At 46.8% G+C, this 20,157-nt stretch overlaps 1 protein-coding gene across 2 annotated transcripts in view; it reads right to left on the bottom strand.

Annotated features, from left to right (window-relative positions):
• BICRAL (BICRA like chromatin remodeling complex associated protein) overlaps window positions 1–20,157 on the bottom strand; it is a 43,170-nt gene that overhangs the window by 15,037 nt on the left and 7,976 nt on the right. For both annotated transcript variants that reach the window (XM_049764909.1, XM_049764908.1), the window contains one exon: window positions 16,881–18,560. In XM_049764909.1, coding sequence (XP_049620866.1) covers window positions 16,881–18,560 — 1,680 coding nt within the window. The remainder of the gene's footprint in view (window positions 1–16,880; window positions 18,561–20,157) is intronic.

Raw genomic sequence — 20,157 nt, 5'->3', positions numbered from 1 at the left:
GTGATCCTTGACACAGTGCCTGTCACCTGCAGTGCGTGACGACCAAGTGCTTGGTCCCCAGAAGAAGCACCACACCACAACGAAGAAAAGGACTATACATCATTCAAGTCTCATATCTTGATGCCATCATTATTTTGGGTGGGGGTTGGGGCTACACCTGGCAGTACTCGTGGATACTCCAGGCGGGCTCAGGGGACCATATGGGATGCCAGGGTTTGAACCCGGGTTGGTTGTGTGTAAGGCAAGCGCCTTACCCACTGTACTATCACTTTGGCCCTAATGTCATTATTTCTTGAGTGCACAGAAAGCTTGATTTTTCCTTTAATTTTGTATCTTGTACACTGGCAGGGGATTTGGAGTTGAGGATTCTCATTCTCTCTCTCTCTTTTTTTTTTTGTTTTTGGGTCACACTAGACAGCACTCAGGGGTTATTCTGGCTCTATATTCAGAAGTTGTTCCTAGCAGGCTCCTGGGGCCCTATGGGATGTCAAGATTCAAACCACCATCCTTCTGCACGCAAGGCAACTGCCATTCTCCACCAACTGCATCGGTGGATTAATGTGTGAGCATGAGGTTATGGTACTGCTCAGGGCTATGGTGGTGGGACTCCAGACCTGTAAGTATCCCGCAATGTTCAGGGAACCACACATGGAGTCGGAGACTGAACCCAGGTTGGATGCATGCAAGACATTTACTTTCATCCTGATCATATTTCTCTGCTAAGTCAAGGGTCTGTCTGTCTTCTCTGTTAACGGCTTCTTTTTCTCTGAAACCACCCTCAACTTTCTTCCGTTTCCAAACTCAGACTGCTCTACTTTACAAATTTTTAGGTTTTTGTTTTTGGGTTGCACCTGGAAATATCTGCTCAGGGATCACCCCTGGCAGTACTCTGGGGAACATATGAGTGAGGTACAGGGGATACAACCCAAGTCAGCCATGTGCAAAGCACATTTGCTGAATTAGTACTAGTCTCCTTTACATTACAACCCTTTTTCAGGTTTGTTTGTTTGTTTTTTTAATATGTAATTGTGTCATACCCTGCGGTGTTGGGGATTACTCCCAGTGTGGCACTCTGAGCTGGCTCTCAGTGGTGCAGTAGGGCTCAAGCCCAGGGTTTCCACTTGCAAAGCACAGGCTTCAGCCCTTTAAACTCTCTTCTCAGCACTTCCCTCCCCAACATAAAATGCATCATTTTATTGTTGTTTTTTTTTTTTTTTGGGTCACACTTGGCAGCACTCAGGGGTTCCTCCTCGCTCTATGCTCAGAAATCGCTCCTGGGAGGGGACCATATGGGATGCCAGGATTTGAAACACTGACCTTCTGCATGCAAGGCAAATGCCTTATCTCCATGCTATCTCTTTGGCCCCTCCTATACCTTTCTTTTTTGGGCCAAGTACCTGGTAGTGTTTAGGTCTTACAACTAGTCCTATAGGAGGCTCTCCTGGGGACTCATAGGGGCCCCTTCAATAGTACATCAATTTTATTTTTGGCTCAAAATCTGTGATGCTCAGGAGTTACTCCTGGTTCTGTGCTCAGAAATCACTCCTGGAAAGCTCGGGGGACCATATGGGATGCCAGGATTCGAATCAATGACCTTCTGCATGCAAGGCAAAAGCCTTACCTCCATGCTATCTCTCTGGCCCCCATTTTATTGTTTTTATTAAACTTTTTTTTGGGGGGGGGTTTGGTCACACCCGGGGGCGCTCAGGGGTTACTCCTGGCTCTGTGCTCAGAAATCACTCCTGGCAGGCTTGGGGGACCATATGGGATGCCGGGATTCGAATGGGGTCTGTCCTGTGTTGGCCGCGTGCAAGGCAAATGCCTTATTGCTTTCTTCACACAGGCATAATTTAAGAACACGGTGTTGAATAGTTAGCTCTAACAATATTAATCAATGGATACTTTTAACTTGACTTTTCTTTTTTTTTTGGGGGGGGGGACAGATCGGGCATTGCTCAGGGGCTAATCAGGGTTCTGTGCTTGGGGGACCATGCAGAGCTGGGGATCAAACCTTGGCCTCCTGTATGTAAAGTATGTGCTCAGCCTTTTGAGACCTTTTTCACCTCAATGTTAACTCTTTTTTTGGGGAGCTTGTTGGTTTGGCTTTTGGGTCACACCTCGCAGTGGTTAGTGCTTACTCCTGGCTCTATGCTCAGGGATCACTCCCAGTAGGGCTAAGGGGATGGATATGGGGTCCCGGGAACAGAGCCTGGGTTGGCCGTGTGCAAGTGCTCTGCTCTCTCTACTATTGCCAGGCCCTCGTTTTAACTATTCAGGTTTCAAGAATTAACTTGAGAGCTTGTAGCTATATTAAAACACCCAACGAATCAGGGACTGAAGAGCTAAGTATACTGGGATAAGAATAAATCTTAAGATTTACTTTTAATTTTTTTTTTTGCCACATCTGACTGTGCACAGGGCTTACTCCTAGCTCTGTACTTAGGGATAAACGCTGTAGGTCCTTGTGATGTTGATTTGATCCCAGGATGGCTGTGCGTAAGCTAAGTGTCCTGCCTATCTTATTATTTATTTATCATTGAGCCCGGAGAGATAGCACAGCGGCATTTGCCTTGCAAGCAGCCGATCCAGGACCAAAGGTGGTTGGTTCGAATCCCAGTGTCTCATATGGTTCCCCGTGCCTGCCAGGAGCTATTTCTGAGCAGACAGCCAGGAGTAACCCCTGAGCATCGCCGGGTGTGACCCAAAAACCAAAAAAAAAACAAAATAAAAAAATATTTATTTATCATTTATAATAATTATTTTAATTATTACTTACTCTTGTTTATTTATTTGTTTATATTTGGGTTTTGGGTGACACCCAGCAGTGCTTAGGAATTACTCCTGCCTCTGCGATCAGAAATCACTCCTGGCAGGCTCAGGAGACCATATAAGATGCCAGGGATTGAACCTGCGTTTATCCTGGGTTGGCTGTGTGCAAGGCAAATGCCCTACCACTGTACTATCACTCTGGCCCCAAACTATCACACTTTAAATTTACACAGGACAGGAGAGATAGTACAGAGCGTATTGCTCTTGTCTCGCATGCAGCTGACCAGTTCGATTCCCATCCTATGTAGTCGCTGAGGCCCACCAGGAGTGATCCCTGTGTGCAGAGCCTGGAGTAAACCCTGACAACCACTGGGTGTAATTCCAAAAGAAACAAAATCCCTAAAAGTATACAATGATATATAGCATTTTCTTTTCTCAGTGAGACTGGAAAAGAATCCCCTTGAGCCTACGTATTATTGTAGCTCCTGCTTTATCATTGCTTTCCCTTTTCTGGCATATCTCTGTGCTCATTTCCACATCTGAGTGCGTCCGCTGAAGCTGACTAGGGTATCCGTCATTCCCAGGGTACACCGAGGACACACTGAGGTCACCGAGTGCCTCTACATCCGGGAACCTGTCCGGGTGGTTTCCCGTCCTGACCTCTACTGACCTCTCAGAGACTGGTGCCCTCTTCCCTGGCATACTGCCTGCTCTGTTTTGAGCATAAAGTGCTCCACCCTGCCAGCTTGACTCATGCTCTGGGAATATTCCAAGATTCACCTGTCCATTTCTTCACTATGTCCTCTGAAATGTCAATATGCTTTGAATACCTTCTTCCCCTTCTTTCTTTTTTTGCTTGGAAATCACACATGGCAGTGCTCAGAGGATCATATAGGATACTAAGAACTGAACCCAGTTTGGCCGCATGCCAGGCAACCCTACCCACTACACTATCCAGACGCCAGGATACTTTATTTATTTTTCTTCTTCTAAAGAATGGTGCTACACATTGAACCAGAACCTCAGGTTCATAAAGTATGTGATCTGCCTCAGAACTATCTCCTTGGCTTTTCTCTACTTTTCCAGACCCATTTCGTCCATACTCACTATCTCAAGGATCATTTCTGTTTTGGGGTTTTTGGGGAGGGGGTTGGGTTGAGCATAAAAAAACACCACCACCACCATACCCAGTGGTACTCAAGGCTTATTTCTGGCTCTGTGCTAAGGGATCACTCCTGGCAGGCTCAAGAGACCACATGTGGTGTCAGTGATTGAACCTAGCAAATGCCTTACCCATCACGCATCTCTTTGGCCCTCAAGGACAAATCCTATGTTGATCATATTTCAGCCCTATGTCTCAGCATCAATAACTATTATCATACAACTTTTCCGTCCCCATAGGTACCTTAGTTTTGAAAAACACATCCTAGATAGGACTAATTCCCTTCAAGCTACAATTTCTCTCCACATTCTTCTCTATCTCAGTAAACTTGGTCTCTCTCATTGCTGGGAAACAATGTCAGCCTACTCTTCCATTATAGACAATCAACAGAAAACTCCAACTAGCCCACCTGTCTCAAAGCCATTCACTTCGCACCATCTCTACTGTCACCAGCTAGTGTTGGCCTCCTCAAGTTCATATTAAGATGATGACACTGGTGCCATGCCGCAACATGCCGCAAGGGCAGAGAGAAGCACAAGGGTGGAAAGCGCCTGCCCTGCAAGCAGCTGGTCCCGAGTTCAAACCCCCAGTGTCTCCCAGGTCCCATGTGTGATCTGAGCAGCTCTGCTCTGACGCCTGGTACTGCCTGTGACTTCCAGTGCGCTGTGGCTAGGAGTGTGGGAGCAGCACAAAGAGGCACAGGCCCTCTCGCATCATCCTGGGGGACGTGTATGGGAAGCTCGTGGGTTGAGGAGTGGTGGGACCTATAGCGTGTGTACCCTAGGGGATTTCCTGTGAGCACTGTGCAAGCATCAGATTTAAGTGGGCGCTGCACTGAGTGTGTGAGCCCCACCTCAGACAAGACCTCTTAGAAGTGGGACAGGCTAAAATACACAAGCAGTGCATCCTCTTTGTGATCGCCTGCCACCCTATTTGGGAGTGTGATGATGGTTGTTTTCTTTTTACTTTTTGGGACTCCCTTCAGTCTCTATCTCCTCTCTCCTGTCTTTACTCAACTCTCTAAGACTTCCTCAGTGACATAAGCCATGTTAACTCCCCCACACAGATGAAAACAGAGCAAGCACCAGCCCAATTATGTGCAACTCCCAGATATCAACACCGGCAACAAGAAGGAAGGGGGAGGTTTGAAGAATGATATGAAAGAAATGAAGAAATATAGACATATCACATCAGATTGATTGGTCCTAGGTCACCGTTTCTCCCCCTCACCCCCGCTGGTGTTCATGTCTTTCTGCTCTAGGGTTTGTACCTGCTGTTTCTGTGACCTGAGTTTTCTCTACATGCTGCCTAGCTCCTCCTTGTTCCTTCATAGTCCTCAATCTGAAACCATCCTCCCCAGGAAGCCTTTCAGGTCATCTCACATGGGAGAGAGGATTTTTCTGAGCCTGGTACTTGGGATTATGTGTGTGTATGTGTGTGTCTGAGTCCCTGCCAAGTGGCCCGGGGCTTATTCCTGGCTGTGCTCATCAATCACTCCTGGAGTGATCAGGGGACAATATGGGATGCTGAGAATCAAACCCTGGTCAGCCACGTACAAGGTAAGCACCCAACACACTGCGCCATCTCTCCATCAAATTCAGTTCTGCCTGAGCTCTGTGAGTTTTCAGACACTGACCCCGCTGCCTCCGACTCGGCATGGAGCAGCTTCCCTGGGACTGTGGCCCAGGCTGCTGGTGAAGCTGCTTATCTAGCTCTGAAGGAGTGGACGTGGGACTTAGTGGAGGGAACACTGGGTGCAGGAAGTGAGGGAGCACTGAGCGCAGTAAAAACAAGCTGCAGAGATCAACAGAGGGACTAAAAAGGCTTCATTCTGGGGCTCTTGGTGGGCCTTTTTTTTTTCGTTTTTTTTTTTTTTTTTTTTTTGGTTTTGGGCCACACCCAGCGGTGCTCAGGGGTTATTCCTGGCTGTCTGCTCAGAAATAGCTCCTGGCAGGCACGGGGGACCATAGGGGACACCGGGATTCGAACCAACCACCTTTGGTCCTGGATCAGCTGCTTGCAAGGCAAACGCCACTGTGCTATCTCTCCAGGCCCTCTTGGTGGGCCTTTAGGAAGGGCACTCACTGAACGAAGGCTTGAGGTCTCCAGGTGTGAAGACTTGCAGCTCTAGGAAATAGGGGGAGCCTTGTGGGAAGGCCTGACTGGGGGGATGGGGGCTTCCTGGGGAACCCTCACACAGGCAGGTCTCTACCCTGCTGCTGGTGATGGGAAGCTCCATAACCACTTGGCTCAGGCCGCTAAGCACATGTCTAAGGAAGACACCTGGATGTGCTGGGCACCTGCTGCAGGGAGATGGCACAGGCTGCTTAATCATCTGCACCACTTACTGTGGCAGTTGGCTAATGCTGCTGCTAGGGTTGGTGCAGCCCCGGAAGGCATGATGCTGGTAGTTCTCTCTCAAGCCTGCTCTCCAGAATCATTTGGGGGATCATTCTGAAAAATGCAGGCACCAGGAGCTGGGTGATGATCACTCTGTGGCTGAGGGGCCGATGCTATCTGCAAAAGGCCAGGAGTTTGCGGCACCTGAACTTGCTGAGATCCTTGGCACTCCAGGTTCCTTGGGTGTGTGAGCGCTGACACCCATGCAAGGGTCTGACCCCTGGTGAGAATCGCGACTGAAACGATGATGTGTGGTCACTGTGCACACACACCCCTCCGCACTGGGCACCGAACTCTGTGAGCGCTGTAGGGACTCCCAGTGAGCATGAGCATGAGCATGAGCTCGAGCACCACAGCTAAAAGAAGGCAATAGTGCTCAGCTTGCCCTGGGGCCCAATGTGGGAGCATCAAATCCAACGCACACCCATTCGCTGCAACAACAAAACCTCAAACAGAAGGCAGGCAGTGGGGGAGGAAGAGAAAATGCTGGTGCCCAGAGCTCCTCTCAGTCACAGAAGTCAAACCCCATGGGCTGAAACCAACGCATCCAAACTTCAAAATTATCTATTACTTTGCAATACCCAGGTCTGAAGCCAGGATTAACATGAGAGGCCAGTGGAACCTGAGTTTCAGGTTCTATCCTCAGCACCACATAGTCTCTGAGCCGGCCAGCAGTAATCTCTGCGCACTGAGCTGGGAGTAGCTCCCAAGTACTGCCAAGTATGGAGAGACAGAGGAGAGAGACGAGAGAGAGAGAAGAGATGAGAGAGGGGAGAAAGAGAGCGGAGAGAGAGAGAGAGAAAGAGAGAGAAGAGAGGAGATAGAGAGCGGAGAGAGAGAAAGAGAGAGAGGAGAGAGAGGAGAGAGAGGGAGAGAGGGGGAAAAGGAAGATAGAATATATACAGTCTCAAAAAAAAAAAAGAATATATAGTCTTGGGGCCAGAGAGATAGCATGAAGGTAAGGTGTTTGCCTTGTATGCAGAAGGACGATGATTCGAATCTGGGCATCTCATATGGTCCCCCGAGCCTGCTAGGAACGATTTCTGAGTGTGGAGCCAGAAGTAGCCCCTGAATGCTGCCGGGTGTGACCCAAAAACCAACAACAACAAAAAAAAAAAAAAAAAAGAAAATATACAGTCTCTGGCATTATAACTCGAGGTTGGAGGGAGAGAACAGGGGTTAAAGTGCTTGCCTTGCATTTGGTGAGCCAAATTTAATCCCTGACACCCTGTATGGTCAACTGAGCAGCACCAGAAGTGATCCCTGAACAGTCAGGAGTAAGCTCTGAGCCTCACAGCAACCAACCAACCAACCAAACACACACACAAAATGCAGAATGTCTTTTTTTTTTAGGTTTTGGGGTCACATCTGGCAGCGCTTAGGGGTTACTCCTGGCTCTACACTCAGAAATTGCTCCTGGCAGGCTCATGGGATGCCGGGAATCGAACCAGGGTCCATCGGGGTTGGCACGTGCAAGGCAAAAGTCATACTGCTGTTCTATCACTCCAGCCCCTGCAGTATGTCTCTTACTATATTTGTTGCTAATAACATGATCATTCTTTTTTCATTAGTTCTGAAAAAAATGAATGAGACAGTCCAAACCTTTGTTGGACTTTACCAAAGGTACAGGAGGGAAGAAAGCAGGAATATCGAGACTTTGAGGCCTGGTGTCTGGAAACAGCAGCTCCAAAGAGGAGGCAGACAAGTTGGGGAAAGGAGTCAGCGAGGGCAAGACACAGACTGCCACCCATAATCAGTCATGCTCACTCCCCACCACATACCCCGCAGGAATGCCCTTGAGGATTTAAAATCTACCAAATCTTTTTCAGTGATCGAAGGAGCTTTGGACTTAATGTTTATTTTAGTTTGATTGGCAGAACTCTTAAGTCACTTCCTTGAATCACTTGACTTATGAATAGTAATCCTTTTAAGAGAGCTTAAATCTTATAAACTATCCCTCTGCATTAAAAGATTTAGATTCAGATTCCTTGGAGAAATGTCTGATTGTAGGTCTGAGGCAAGTAACCACAGAGATGCCTCCAGCATCCAGGCTAGAAAGAGCAAAGAAGCATGAAGAGTAGAGAGGGCTAAAGCAGCCTCCACTGGCTAAATCTGAGTACGCTCACTGATAATAATAATCCATATATGAATAAAAGCAACCAGGGTGGAAAGAGTACAGTGGGCAGGGCTCTCGCCTTCCGTGCATTGACCTGGGTTCAATCCCCAGCATCCCATATAGTTCCCCAAGCACTGCTAAGAGTGATGCCTGAGCAGGTCAGGAGTAAGAACTGAGCACTAGTAGGGTGGTACCAAAACCAAAAAAAAGGGGGCTGGGTGGTGGCGCTAGAGGTAAGGTGCCTGCCTTGCCTGCGCTAGCCTTGGACGGACTGCGGTTCGATCCCCTGGCGTCCCATATGGTCCCCCAAGCCAGGAGCAACTTCTGAGCGAATAGCCAGGAGTAACCCCTCAGCGTTACCGAGTGTGGCCCAAAAACCAAAAAAAAAAAAAAAAATCAAAATCAAAATAAAATAACAGATTATAACACCTTACTTTTTTGTTTTTTGACTTTGGGCCACACCCAGTGACACTCATACATTACTCCTGGATATGTGCTCAGAAATGACTCCTGGCTTGGGGGACCATATGGAACCTTGGTCCATCCTAGGTCAGACGTGTACAAGGCAAACACCTTACTGCTACATCACTGCTCCCACATTATATTTTTCTTTTTTTTTTTGGTTTTCGGGTCACACCCGGCAGCGCTATAGGATGCCAGGATTAGAACCAATGACCTTCTTCGTGAAAGGCAAATGCCTTACCTCCATGCTATCTCTCTGGCTCCCCACATTACATTTTTTAAAAAACAAAACAATTAATTAAAACCTCTGGGGCCAGAGAGATAGCATGGAGGTAAGGCGTTTGCCTTTCATGCAGAAGGTCATCGGTTCAAATCCCGGCGTCCCATATGGTCCCCCGTGCCTGCCAGGAGCAATTTCTGAGCATGGAGCCAGGAGTAACCCCTGAGCACTGCCGGGTGTGACCCAAAAAACCAAAAAAAACAAAAAAAAAAAAAAAAAAAAAAAAAAAAAAAAAAACCCTCTTAGACAACAATAGACTGACGAACCCAAATATCTTGATTAGGGGAATGTGAGTGGCGAGGGGGATTTGTTAAGAGCAGTGGAATTAGCAAGCACAATGACTGAAGCCGACTGAACGTGGAGGCTCATAGTCACGACTAGATGGAACCTGGCACACTCAAAACCACCAATAAGGGGGCAAACCCAACAGACTGTCTTGTCAAAACCATTCCACCGATGGACGGTCCTTTGGATGGAATTGCAAGAAAGCAGAGGGCAGCTCTGCCAGACAATTAGTCTGGCAGGTGGCAATGGAAGAGGAGTGGCAGGAAGCGAGACCAGCTCTCGACAGAACCCAGAGTGAAATACTGTTTAAAGGAGTTAGTGGGTCAAATAATAAAATTCAGTGTAATTTTACTGCATCAACTTTCCATTTCTGGCTGGTGAGATACACAGGGGTCAGGAGTACTTCCGAAGTAGGACCCCAAAACAAACAAATTGGTGTGAAATTTCTCAGTGAGACCATCACACTATGGTGCAGCTGAAGAAGTCCTTGGTATTGGGTGAGGCTTCTACTCCTATAGATAGGCTCATGACACCCACAACTTACTCTTGAATAATTCAGAGAAACAAGAACGTGCATATATATGTGTATGCCAGATAGACACATCACAAAGAGCGAAGATCGCAACGCACAAACAACTCGATAATATAGGTAGTTAGGTCTACTCGACTTTGGAATATCTGCGGGTTTAATAGTTTTCAATACTACAAAGGTGGGGCAGGGACTTAAGTCCTCTCTATAATCTGGTTGTGCAGGTTGTCCCTGCAATTAAGATAGCTGAGGGACCAAAAGCAAAAATTCCCTGAAGTACCTTGATTTTTGAAAATATGACTTACACACAGCATCCTATTGACCTCAAAGAAACAACATGTGCTTTAATGTAAACGATAAAAATGTTTATGTGGTGTCAGAGAAGAACCCAGCCATCACTTACATATGAGGCATACCTTCATTTATTTATTTATTTATTTACTTTTGGTTTTTGGGCCATGCTCGGTGACACTCAGGGGTTACTCTTGGCTCTGCACTCAGAAATCACTCCTGGCTTAGGGGACCATATGGGATGCCGGGGGAGTGAACTGCGGTCCACCCTAGGCGAGTGCATGCCAGGCAGATGCCCTCCCGCTTGCACCACTGCCCCGGCCCCATCCTTAGCCCATTAAAATTTTTTTTTTTGGGGGGGGGTCACACCCGTAGTGCTCAGGGGCCACTCCTGGCTCTACACTCAGAAATCACTCCTGGTGGGCTCGGAGGACCATATGAGATGCCGGGATTCGAACCACTGTCCTTGTACATGCAAGGCAAATGCCCACCTCCATCCCATCTCTCCGGCCCCTAAAAAACTTTTTTTGTTTTGTTTTTTTGGGTCATACCCAGCGGCGCTCAGGGGTTATTCCTGGCTCTGTGCTAAGAAGCTGCTCCTGGCAGGCTCAAGGGACCATATGGGATGCCAGTATTCGAACCACCGACCGTCCTGTGTTGGCTACGTGCAAGGCAAATGCCTTACCACTGTGCTATTGCTCTAGCCCCTGCATTTTATTTATTTTTTATTTTTTTTTGTTTTTTGGGCCACACCCAGTGGTGCTCAGGGGTTTCTCCTGGCTGTCTGCTCAGAAATAGCTCCTGGCAGGCACGGGAGACCATATGGGACACTGGGATTCGAACCAACCACCTTTGGTCCTGGATCGGCTGCTTGTAAGGCAAACACCGCTGTGCTATCTCTCTGGGCCTTTTTTTTTTTTTTTTTATCTTTCTATATCTGGGATTTTTGCTTTTTTGGGTCATGCCCAGCAGTGCTGGTATTCAGGAATTCTGACTACTGGGAGATCAGGTGGTACCAGAAATTGAACTCCTGGGCTCTTGCACACAAAGCATGTACTCTAACCCTCTGAGACTACTATCAGGCCCTGCTGTTGAAAATAACTAAATACACTTATAATTTATGCCAAAAATAAATGAAACTTATACTTAAGCATGTGTCTCTCTAATTTTATTTATTTTGTTTTTGGGTCACATCTGGTTGTGCTCAGGGCTCATTTCTGGCTCTGTGCTCAGGGATCACTCCTGGCAAGGCTTGGGAATATATAGGCGTGTGGGAATAAAACCATCTTACCTGTTGTACTATTTCTCTAGCACTCTAATTTTAATTCTTTATCATATTAAAATTTTTTTGTGTTTTTTTTTTGGGTGTGTGTTTTTTGTTTTGTTTCATTTTGGGGTCACACCCAGCGGCGGTCTATGCTCAGAAACCACTCCTGGCAGGCAGGCTCAGGGGACCATATGGTATGCTGGGAATTGAACCCAGGTCTGTCCTGTGTCAGCCATGTACAAGGCAAATGCCCTACCACTGTGCTGTCTCTCTGGTCCCTTATATTAATTTTTTTTTTTTTTTTTGGCCACAGCTGTGACGCTCAGGGGTTATTCCTGGCTATGCGCTCAGAAATCGCTCCTGGCTTGGGGGACCATATGGGATGACGGGGATTGAACCAAGGTTCGTCCTGGATCAGCCTCATGAAAGGTAAACACCCTATTGCTGCGCTATTGCTCCGACCCCCTATATTTTTTTGAATTAAGGAAGACCTGGGAAGATATGACAGGGAGTCTCAAATACAACTGATTCCAGTTAAAATATTTTTTGTTTTTGTTTTTGTGCTACACAACTGGCAGTGCTCAGGGGTTACTCCTGGCTCTGCACTCAGAAATCATTCCTGGCAGGCTCGGGGGACCAGATGGGATGCTGGATTGGATCCAGGTAGGCCATATGTAAGACAAATGCCCTTCTCACTGTGCTATGACTTGACCCCTGTAGTTCAAATCTTGGCACCACATATAGTTCCCTGAGCATTGCCAGGGATGACTCCTGAGCACAGAGCAGGAGTAGCCATCGAGCATAACTGGGTATGGAGTAAGAAAAATCAAAAAGCATGGGTAGGCATTAGAACTTGTGATTTGGCTCACTAGGGCGTGAAGGGAGAGAGCCAGCACAACATGACCTAACGGAGCAGAACCTAGCCCTACCCACAGAGAAGTGGTGCATGCAAGTCACAGAACGCACTCCTGCTTCCAGCTTAAGAAGCTCTACACAACAAAGGAATAGCTCTGAAGAGGACAAGAGAGATCACCAATGATAGAGTTCCCCCAGAGACCTCCCTGGCAGTTGAGATTGGGGGCACTGACTGAAGGAGAAAGACTCACTACTCTGACCACAACAGGCCCAGCTGTGAAGCAATACAGAACCCCATCACGTGTACGGAGTGAAGACAGGACCCCGAAGACACACCAGCAATAACCAACTACATGATCTCTCTGAAAAGGGCTTCAGACAGGAAGTGTTAAGGCTATATAAGCATCTTCAAAAAACAATGTAATGAGTAGCCAGAAATGGGAAAACTACAAATGAGAGAGCAGAAATGAGAAAACTACAGACAAAAATGACAGAACTAAAAATCTTGGTAGGCAAAATGAAAAACTCACTGGAAGGCCTTGCCAGCAGATGACAGAGTGCTCCAGGACGAGGTTTAGAAAACCTCTAACAGGGCCCGGGGAGATAGCACAGCGGTGTTTGCCTTGCAAGCAGCTGATCTAGGACCAAAGGTGGTTGGTTCGAATCCCGGTGTCCCATATGGTCCCCCGTGCCTGCCAGGAGCTATTTCTGAGCAGACAGTCAGGAGTAACCCCTGAGCACTGCTGGGTGTGGCCCAAAAACAAACAAACAAACAAAAACAAACAAAAAAAAGAAAACCTCTAACAGCAGAGGCTGGGGAAAAATAGCTTCAAAATAAACGAACCGCAGTCTAAAGAGTTTTGGGATGAATTCAGGAGGAACAACGCAAGAATCATCAAAGTCCCAGAGGGCCAAAAAGAAAATGCTGATGACGAAGCAACAGTCAAGGATATCATTGCTGAGAAGTTTCCAGAGCTGCATAGTGCAAGCACCCAGACACAGGAGGCCTGAAAGGTACCAGCTGAAGGAGATCCAAATAAAAATACTCCCATAAAGGGTAGAAGATATAGTAGAGGGTAGGACACTTGTCTTGCACCCAGCCAATCTAGGCTCAACCCCTGACACACATATGATCTCCCAAGCCCCACCAGGAATGGTTCGTGGTATAAGAGCCACAAGTAAACCCTAAACATTGCTAGGTGTGGCCCAAAAGAAATACTTAAAAATAAATTTAAAAGTTTTAAATATCATTTTGAAAACCACTAATATAAATAAACCTGCAAAAAAAGAACAACAACCCAAGTCCCTGCTAAATTCAGTTTTCCCATGTAAACACTCAGCACAGGTCTGTAATACTGGTATTTTAATTTGCTACCACATACTATTAGGTAATATATACATTTTATACATAAATAACTAAAATATGATCAAATATTTATTTATAATAAAATTAATTTAAAGACTCATTATATTGTTTCTGATGCCCTGGGGAATGAATACTGGTGGATCCCACAGCATGATGTTTCTATTACCTATTTGGGCACAGCATTCTCCATACCCAATATACCTGACGCTTTCACTGTCTGGGAAAACCCAAGGCAGAAACACATTTGCACAAAGGATGACATGCAAATCCATGAAGCGTTCCATATTAAAAAAAAACAAAAACAAAATAGAAACAAAACAAAACAAAAATACAACTGACTCTGTTTCCAATACAGTCTACCAGTATAAGTCATCAAGGTGGAAAAAAAGCATCTAGACCAGAGTACTGCGAGTAGGGAGTTTGCCTTGCATGTGTTTGACCTGGGTTCGATCTCTGGCATCCCATATGGTCCCTTGAGCACCTCCAAGAATGACCCCGGAGCGCAGAGCCAGGAATAAGTCCCCTAAGCCACAGGTTTGCCCCCCCCCCAAAACACTTAGATCACTTTGGAGATATACTGTAGGTTTGTTTGTCACTTCTGTATAACAAGAGATGTTTGTCACTTCTGTATAACAAGAGATGTTCTCCCCCCTTGAGTCGTTATTAACACATGATTACCTAATCAAAAACAGGGACTATGTTGTGACTGATTAAGCATGATCAATTCTAGTAACAAACAAAGATGTTCAATACATCCATATGTAAATGAGCCTCAGGTTTCAGAATGTAGTAAAATGGTCTCTGGCAGGATGCAGAGGCCTGCAGGGTTGGAACATTTAACTGCACTTACACGTGGGGGTCTTTTCTCTCTGTGGTCTCAGGGAGAAACATTGCACTGTAGCATCACCAGCTGTGGCCCCGAATCTCACCTGGGTAACTTGCTGAGGTCACCTTGGTGGCCCCTGGCATTTCTTCGGGCCCTAGCATTGAATTCTTCAGTCTGACTAACCAACTATGGCCAGGAATGGTCCTGCAGCACCATGAACATTGCTTGGGGGCTATTCTGTGGGTCCCCCATAAACAAAGAAATATATGTCTGCAATTTTCTCAAAACTGTGTGCACGGAGGTGAGAGGGAGAGAAAACTAATTGGCCAATGTGAACATGTGGGGAATAGAGGAATCCTTTACTCCTTTTACATTGTCCCTTCCCCTCCCAGTGCCTGAATCAAAACCAGAATGTGACACCTGTGAGGCAGATGCTCCAACACCGAGTCATCTCTCAGCCCCTCTTTATACAATTCCTGCAGCTCTAACGGTCCTAGAGGCACGTTTCTAAACACACACACACACACACACACACACACACACACACACACACACACGCACACACACACACACCCCTTTCCCTTTTGGGTTTGTTTTTGTTTGTAGAGTTTGTTTGTTTGCTTTTTGGGGGGAGCCACACCTGGCATTGCTCAGAGGTTATTCCTGGCTCTGACTCAGGAGTCACTCCTAGCAGTGCTCAGGGACCATCTGGGATACTGGAGATCAAACCTGGGTCAGCTACCCACTGTGCTACTTTCTGGCCCATGTCTTTATTATTATTATTTGTGTGTATGTGTGTGTGTGTGTGTGTGTGTGTGTGTGTGTGTGTGTGTGTGTGTGTGTGTGTGTGTGTGTGTGTGTGGTTTTTGAGTCACACCCGGCAGTGCTCAGGGGTTACTCCTGGCTCCAGGCTCAGAAATTGCTCCTGGCAGGTACGGGAGACCATATGGGACGCCCGGGATTTGAACCGATGACCTCCTGCATGAAAGGCAAACGCCTTAACTCCATGCTATCTCTCTGGCTCTGTCTTTATTATTATTATTATTTTTTTTTTTTTTTTGGTTTTTGGGCCACACCCAGAGGTGCTCAGGGGTTACTACTGGCTGTCTACTCAGAAATAGCTCCTGGCAGGCATGGGGGACCACATGTCTTTATTATTCTTAGTGGGAAGAGGAGGACCTGGAATTAGCGAGCATTCTCAGAATGAGGAACAACCAGAGCTAGAGGAGCACACAGACTAGATCAGAAAACAAGGGAGCAAAGTTGCTGCCCATTTTGCCGTGTTTTATATTTGTGATCCTCGTGGGTTTTACTGACAGCTGGAAAAAGCTGACCTTCATGCTTAATAGGTGCAATCAAGGTCAGTTTGTTTTGGCTTCTCCTACTCCCTGCCTTCCGTGGGTGTCAGCCAGTCACCCACAGTTGAGCCACTTCGAGTCAAGTGTTTGAGCCTCCAGTTAATACCCAAGACATTATCCTAATTTCTCTATCCTCTGGTCTCAAGATGATTTTGTTACAGGATGTAAGCAAATAATCTAAAGGAAGTTTTAACTGTCACTTGGCAGTGCTCAGAGGCTCCCTTTGACGCTTTGATGGGGGCCTTCTGTCGCTGCCAAAGATCAAACAAGGCTTCCAACATGCAAAGCACATACTCCAGCAGTTGCCTATCTCTCTCAACTTCAAAGGACCACAGGTATTTCATCAAGATATCAACATGGTCTCTTATGGAGTATTTTCTAGGGACTACCAAGTACTTTAGGTACATTCAGCCATTTAATCCTCTCGTAATTCCAAGAAACAGGAGTAGTAGGATTAGTTCTATTTCACAGGTAAGAAACAAGTCTAGGAAGGAACATTAACTTGTGCCATGGCATTGGCAGAGTTCAAATCCACGAGTCTAAGTCCAGAGCAGTACTCTTCAATCTGTCTACACCTGTGCCCTAGCTTCTCTCCTGCAAATCATCCCACATCCCACTGACTCACAGCGATCAAGGCAGCGGGCCTGTGGTCATCAGCCTTTCTGCACCTGCAAGCCTGGCCTCAGTTCCTGGACTGGCAGCTGAAGGCCCACCACTGCAGTGTCATGTCCCTTTTCAATAGCCACACTATGCTACAGGCGAAGGCCATTAAGGAGAAACAGGGCCACCAGTCAGGTGCCAGTTACTAAGTTTGTAGCTCGAAGACATGAGGAGAATGGCATTATCTATGGGACAGATGCCCCGTTTCCCACTCCGCGCTCCCTCAGCCATTCACAGGAGAAAGGAAACATTACCTGGCAGAAGAACTGCTGCTGTGCTCCTGCTCCAGGCGTGTTGCTGAAGGTGCTGGTGGATTTGGAAGTGGACACCGGAAGGCGGTGAGACGCGCTGCCCGGCCCTGGAGTCCTGTTTGGCGGAGTCAGCTGATCGGCGGTAAAGTTGGATCCTGGCGCCCCAGACTGAACGGCAGAGCCAAGGTTCTGGTGGGCGGTGCTGGAGGAGCTGACCGCAGGGAACCGTGTGGGCCCTGACATGCTGGTCACCGTGGGCATGGCCGCAAACCCAGGTCTTCCTTGGGAGACACTGCTCTGCCCGGGCGACAGATGCAACACGGTGGGTGATGCCTGCTGCAAGGGCATCTGCCCACCGACAATCTGAGGAGAGGCATGATTGACGATTACCGGACTGCTGGAGGCAGCGAATGTCTGGCCGGACACTAACTGGACGGCGGTGTTCTGGTTGTTCAGCATCTGTCCAGAGTATGTCTGGTTGGTCCTGAGCATGTTAGAAGAGTTTCTGTTCAACATGACATGCTCGGAGGCCACCTGGCCAGACACGAGTTGAGAAGGCTGAGTCTGAAGAAGCTGCCCATTTATGGTCTGCACGTGATGTACCGAGTTGGAACTGACAGAAAGGCTTGTAGGTATGAGGAACTGACTCTGGGGTGTGTGAGGCTGACCCATGGGGGAATGAATGACAATGCTCCCCCCAGCACTGCTCACTGCCTGCGAAGTGACTGGTTTTCGTGGGTTCTGTTGGTTGACAATGTTCACAGACATGTGGGGACCAACCACCGAGCCCTGGGGTGAGCTGGCGGAGGCGAAAGAGATCCCTTGCTGAACGTGGTGCTGCTGTATCCCCAAATTGTTCACATTGTATGTATTTTGCTGCCCCATCTGGATAGGCTTTGGCTGGATATTAATTGGGACTTTATTTGAATTTGGTGCAAGACCTCTCTGTATGATGATGTTATGCACAGGTACAGACGTTTGAAAGTTTGTGCTGTTAAATGGAACAGTAACAGGTTGCGCTGCAGGGCTGGAACTGGAGTTCCCGAACAAGGAGTTGCCATTAGGGGTCTGTCTGTGAACCAGGAGCCCTCCACCCATATTTGATGGTGCCTGCTGCCCGCTGCCCTTTAATATGATCTGAGAGCCATCTAGGTTATTAATTGTCATCATGGAAGGTTGATTACCAAATGACCCAATCAGCTGGATTTGACCAGACCCGCTAATCTGACTGCTGTTAGATAAATGCTGGCTGGGAACGCTGATCCCCACGTGCTGCATGAAGCCATGCTGCACTCCCACGGTATTGCTTGGAAACGATGCTCCCATAGGCACGTGAGTCACTCCGATAGGTTGCAGCGTCGGACCTGAGTAATTAGAAACATTAGAAGCCTGAGTAAAGGATGCTGATGAAGAAGGATGAAGCTGAGCTTGTGCAAACTGTTGGCTGGAACCTATACTGGCATCCAGATACGCCTCTTCTGCCAAAGTCTGCTCAGTGATATTGGCCTCCTGCAAGGATTTCTGAAGAATGTCAAAAGGTTGGTCCTCACTGAGATCAGGAAGAGGAGAAGACTCAAGTTCATCCTCAAGAAACTGAAGGCTACTTGAAAGTGGCAGTCCATCACTGGGCCCTTCTCCAAGCTGGCTGCTTACAGCTTTGAGGGTCGACTTAGGATCAGCATTCTGAAAAAGAGAAGCAGTATCTACATGGGAGATCCAACCCTTGAAAAGGCTGTCTCACTTTTAAATAATAACGAAGCAGAATGGGTTGCTTTTCAAGCACAACCCTTCAAACTGTTCACATTATTCTGACACTGATTTTCTCAGGAAGGATGTACAGCTTTTTTTTTTAAAGTATATATACTAATTGGTCTGGGCAATTATTTTATAGGAATCAGAGCAGTAACATGAATATACCAGTGAGCTACCTGAAGTTTCGCTTCTTTGTTTTTTTTTTGAGTTATATCCAGAGTTGTTCAGGGGCTACGCCTGGCATGGTGCTCAGGGGTCACTCCTGGCACTGCTAGTAGGAACATATGGTGTTGGGGATGGAACCTCAACATGCAAGATGCGTACATACTCTAACCTACTGAGATCTCTCTCTAGCCCCAAATTCAATTTTTTTCCCTGTTTTTTGGTTTTGGGCTACACCCGGCAATACTCAGGGGTTACTCCTGGCTCTGCACTCAGAAATTGCTCCTGGCAGGCTTGGGGATGCTGGGAATCAAACCCGGGTCCATCCTGGGTCAGCAGCATGCAAGGCAAATACCCTACTGATGTGCTATTGTTCCAGCCCCCTCCCCAACTTCAATTTGTGAGCTACTGGCATACTTTGTTTTCCAGGACTGTTTCCAGTACAAAGCATGGGTGAGAATCAGCCCAGGATAGGTCCAGGTCCAGTGTTTTGTAGCCGAGTAGGTTTCAGAAGTTCTGAGTGTGGTTCAACCTGAGGCCCATAGATCCTTCATTTTTCTCAGAATTTTAAAAACTATTTTCTTTTCTTTCACAATAAAAAAGAATTAGGGTCTAGAGAGATAGTACAAGGGTAAGGCACTTGTCTTGCATGTGAACCCAGGTTCAATTGCCTGCACCACAGATTTCCCCCAAGCCTGCCAGTGTGATCCTGAGCACAGAGCTAGCAATGAGCTCTCAGTACTGCTGGATATGATCCCCCAAAGAAATGATTTACAAAATAAAATTTTATTTTTTCAAATTTCCAAAATCAAATGGAAAAAATCTAAATAAAGAATCAAACACTGGAGGAGGGAGATGGGGGGCACTGGTGGTGGGAATGTTGCACTGGTGAAGGGGGTGTTCCTTTTTTATAACTGAAACCCAACTACAAACATGTTTGTAATCATGATGCTTAAATAAAGATATTAATTTTAAAAAAGACCAAAACATTGTTAAAATAGTATCAGATTGGGGCCGAAGAGATAGCATAGAGGTAAGGCGTTTGCCTTCCATGCAGAAGGACGGTGGTTCAAACCCTGAGCAGACCTGGAGCTATTTCTGAGCGTAGGGCCAGGAGTAACCCCTGAGCGCTGCCGGGTATGACCCAAAAACAAACAAAATAGTATCAGATTAATTTTATACTGAAATGCAATAATAACCTTTGATTGGTCAATGACCCAAATGTAATTTGAAACTAGTAGCACAGAATCACAACTATAGGTAAATGTGTGGTTTGGCATAGTTTTTTTTTTTTTTTAATAATAACATGAAAATTTTTGTTGTTTTCAGGCCATAGTTGGCAGTGCTCAGATCTTACTCCTGGACC

Source organism: Suncus etruscus, chromosome 18 (assembly GCF_024139225.1).
Source record: "Suncus etruscus isolate mSunEtr1 chromosome 18, mSunEtr1.pri.cur, whole genome shotgun sequence".
Lineage (NCBI taxonomy): Eukaryota > Metazoa > Chordata > Mammalia > Eulipotyphla > Soricidae > Suncus > Suncus etruscus.
The sequence above is the reverse complement of the archived record's forward strand: the minus strand, read 5'-3'. Positions and strand labels throughout refer to the sequence as shown.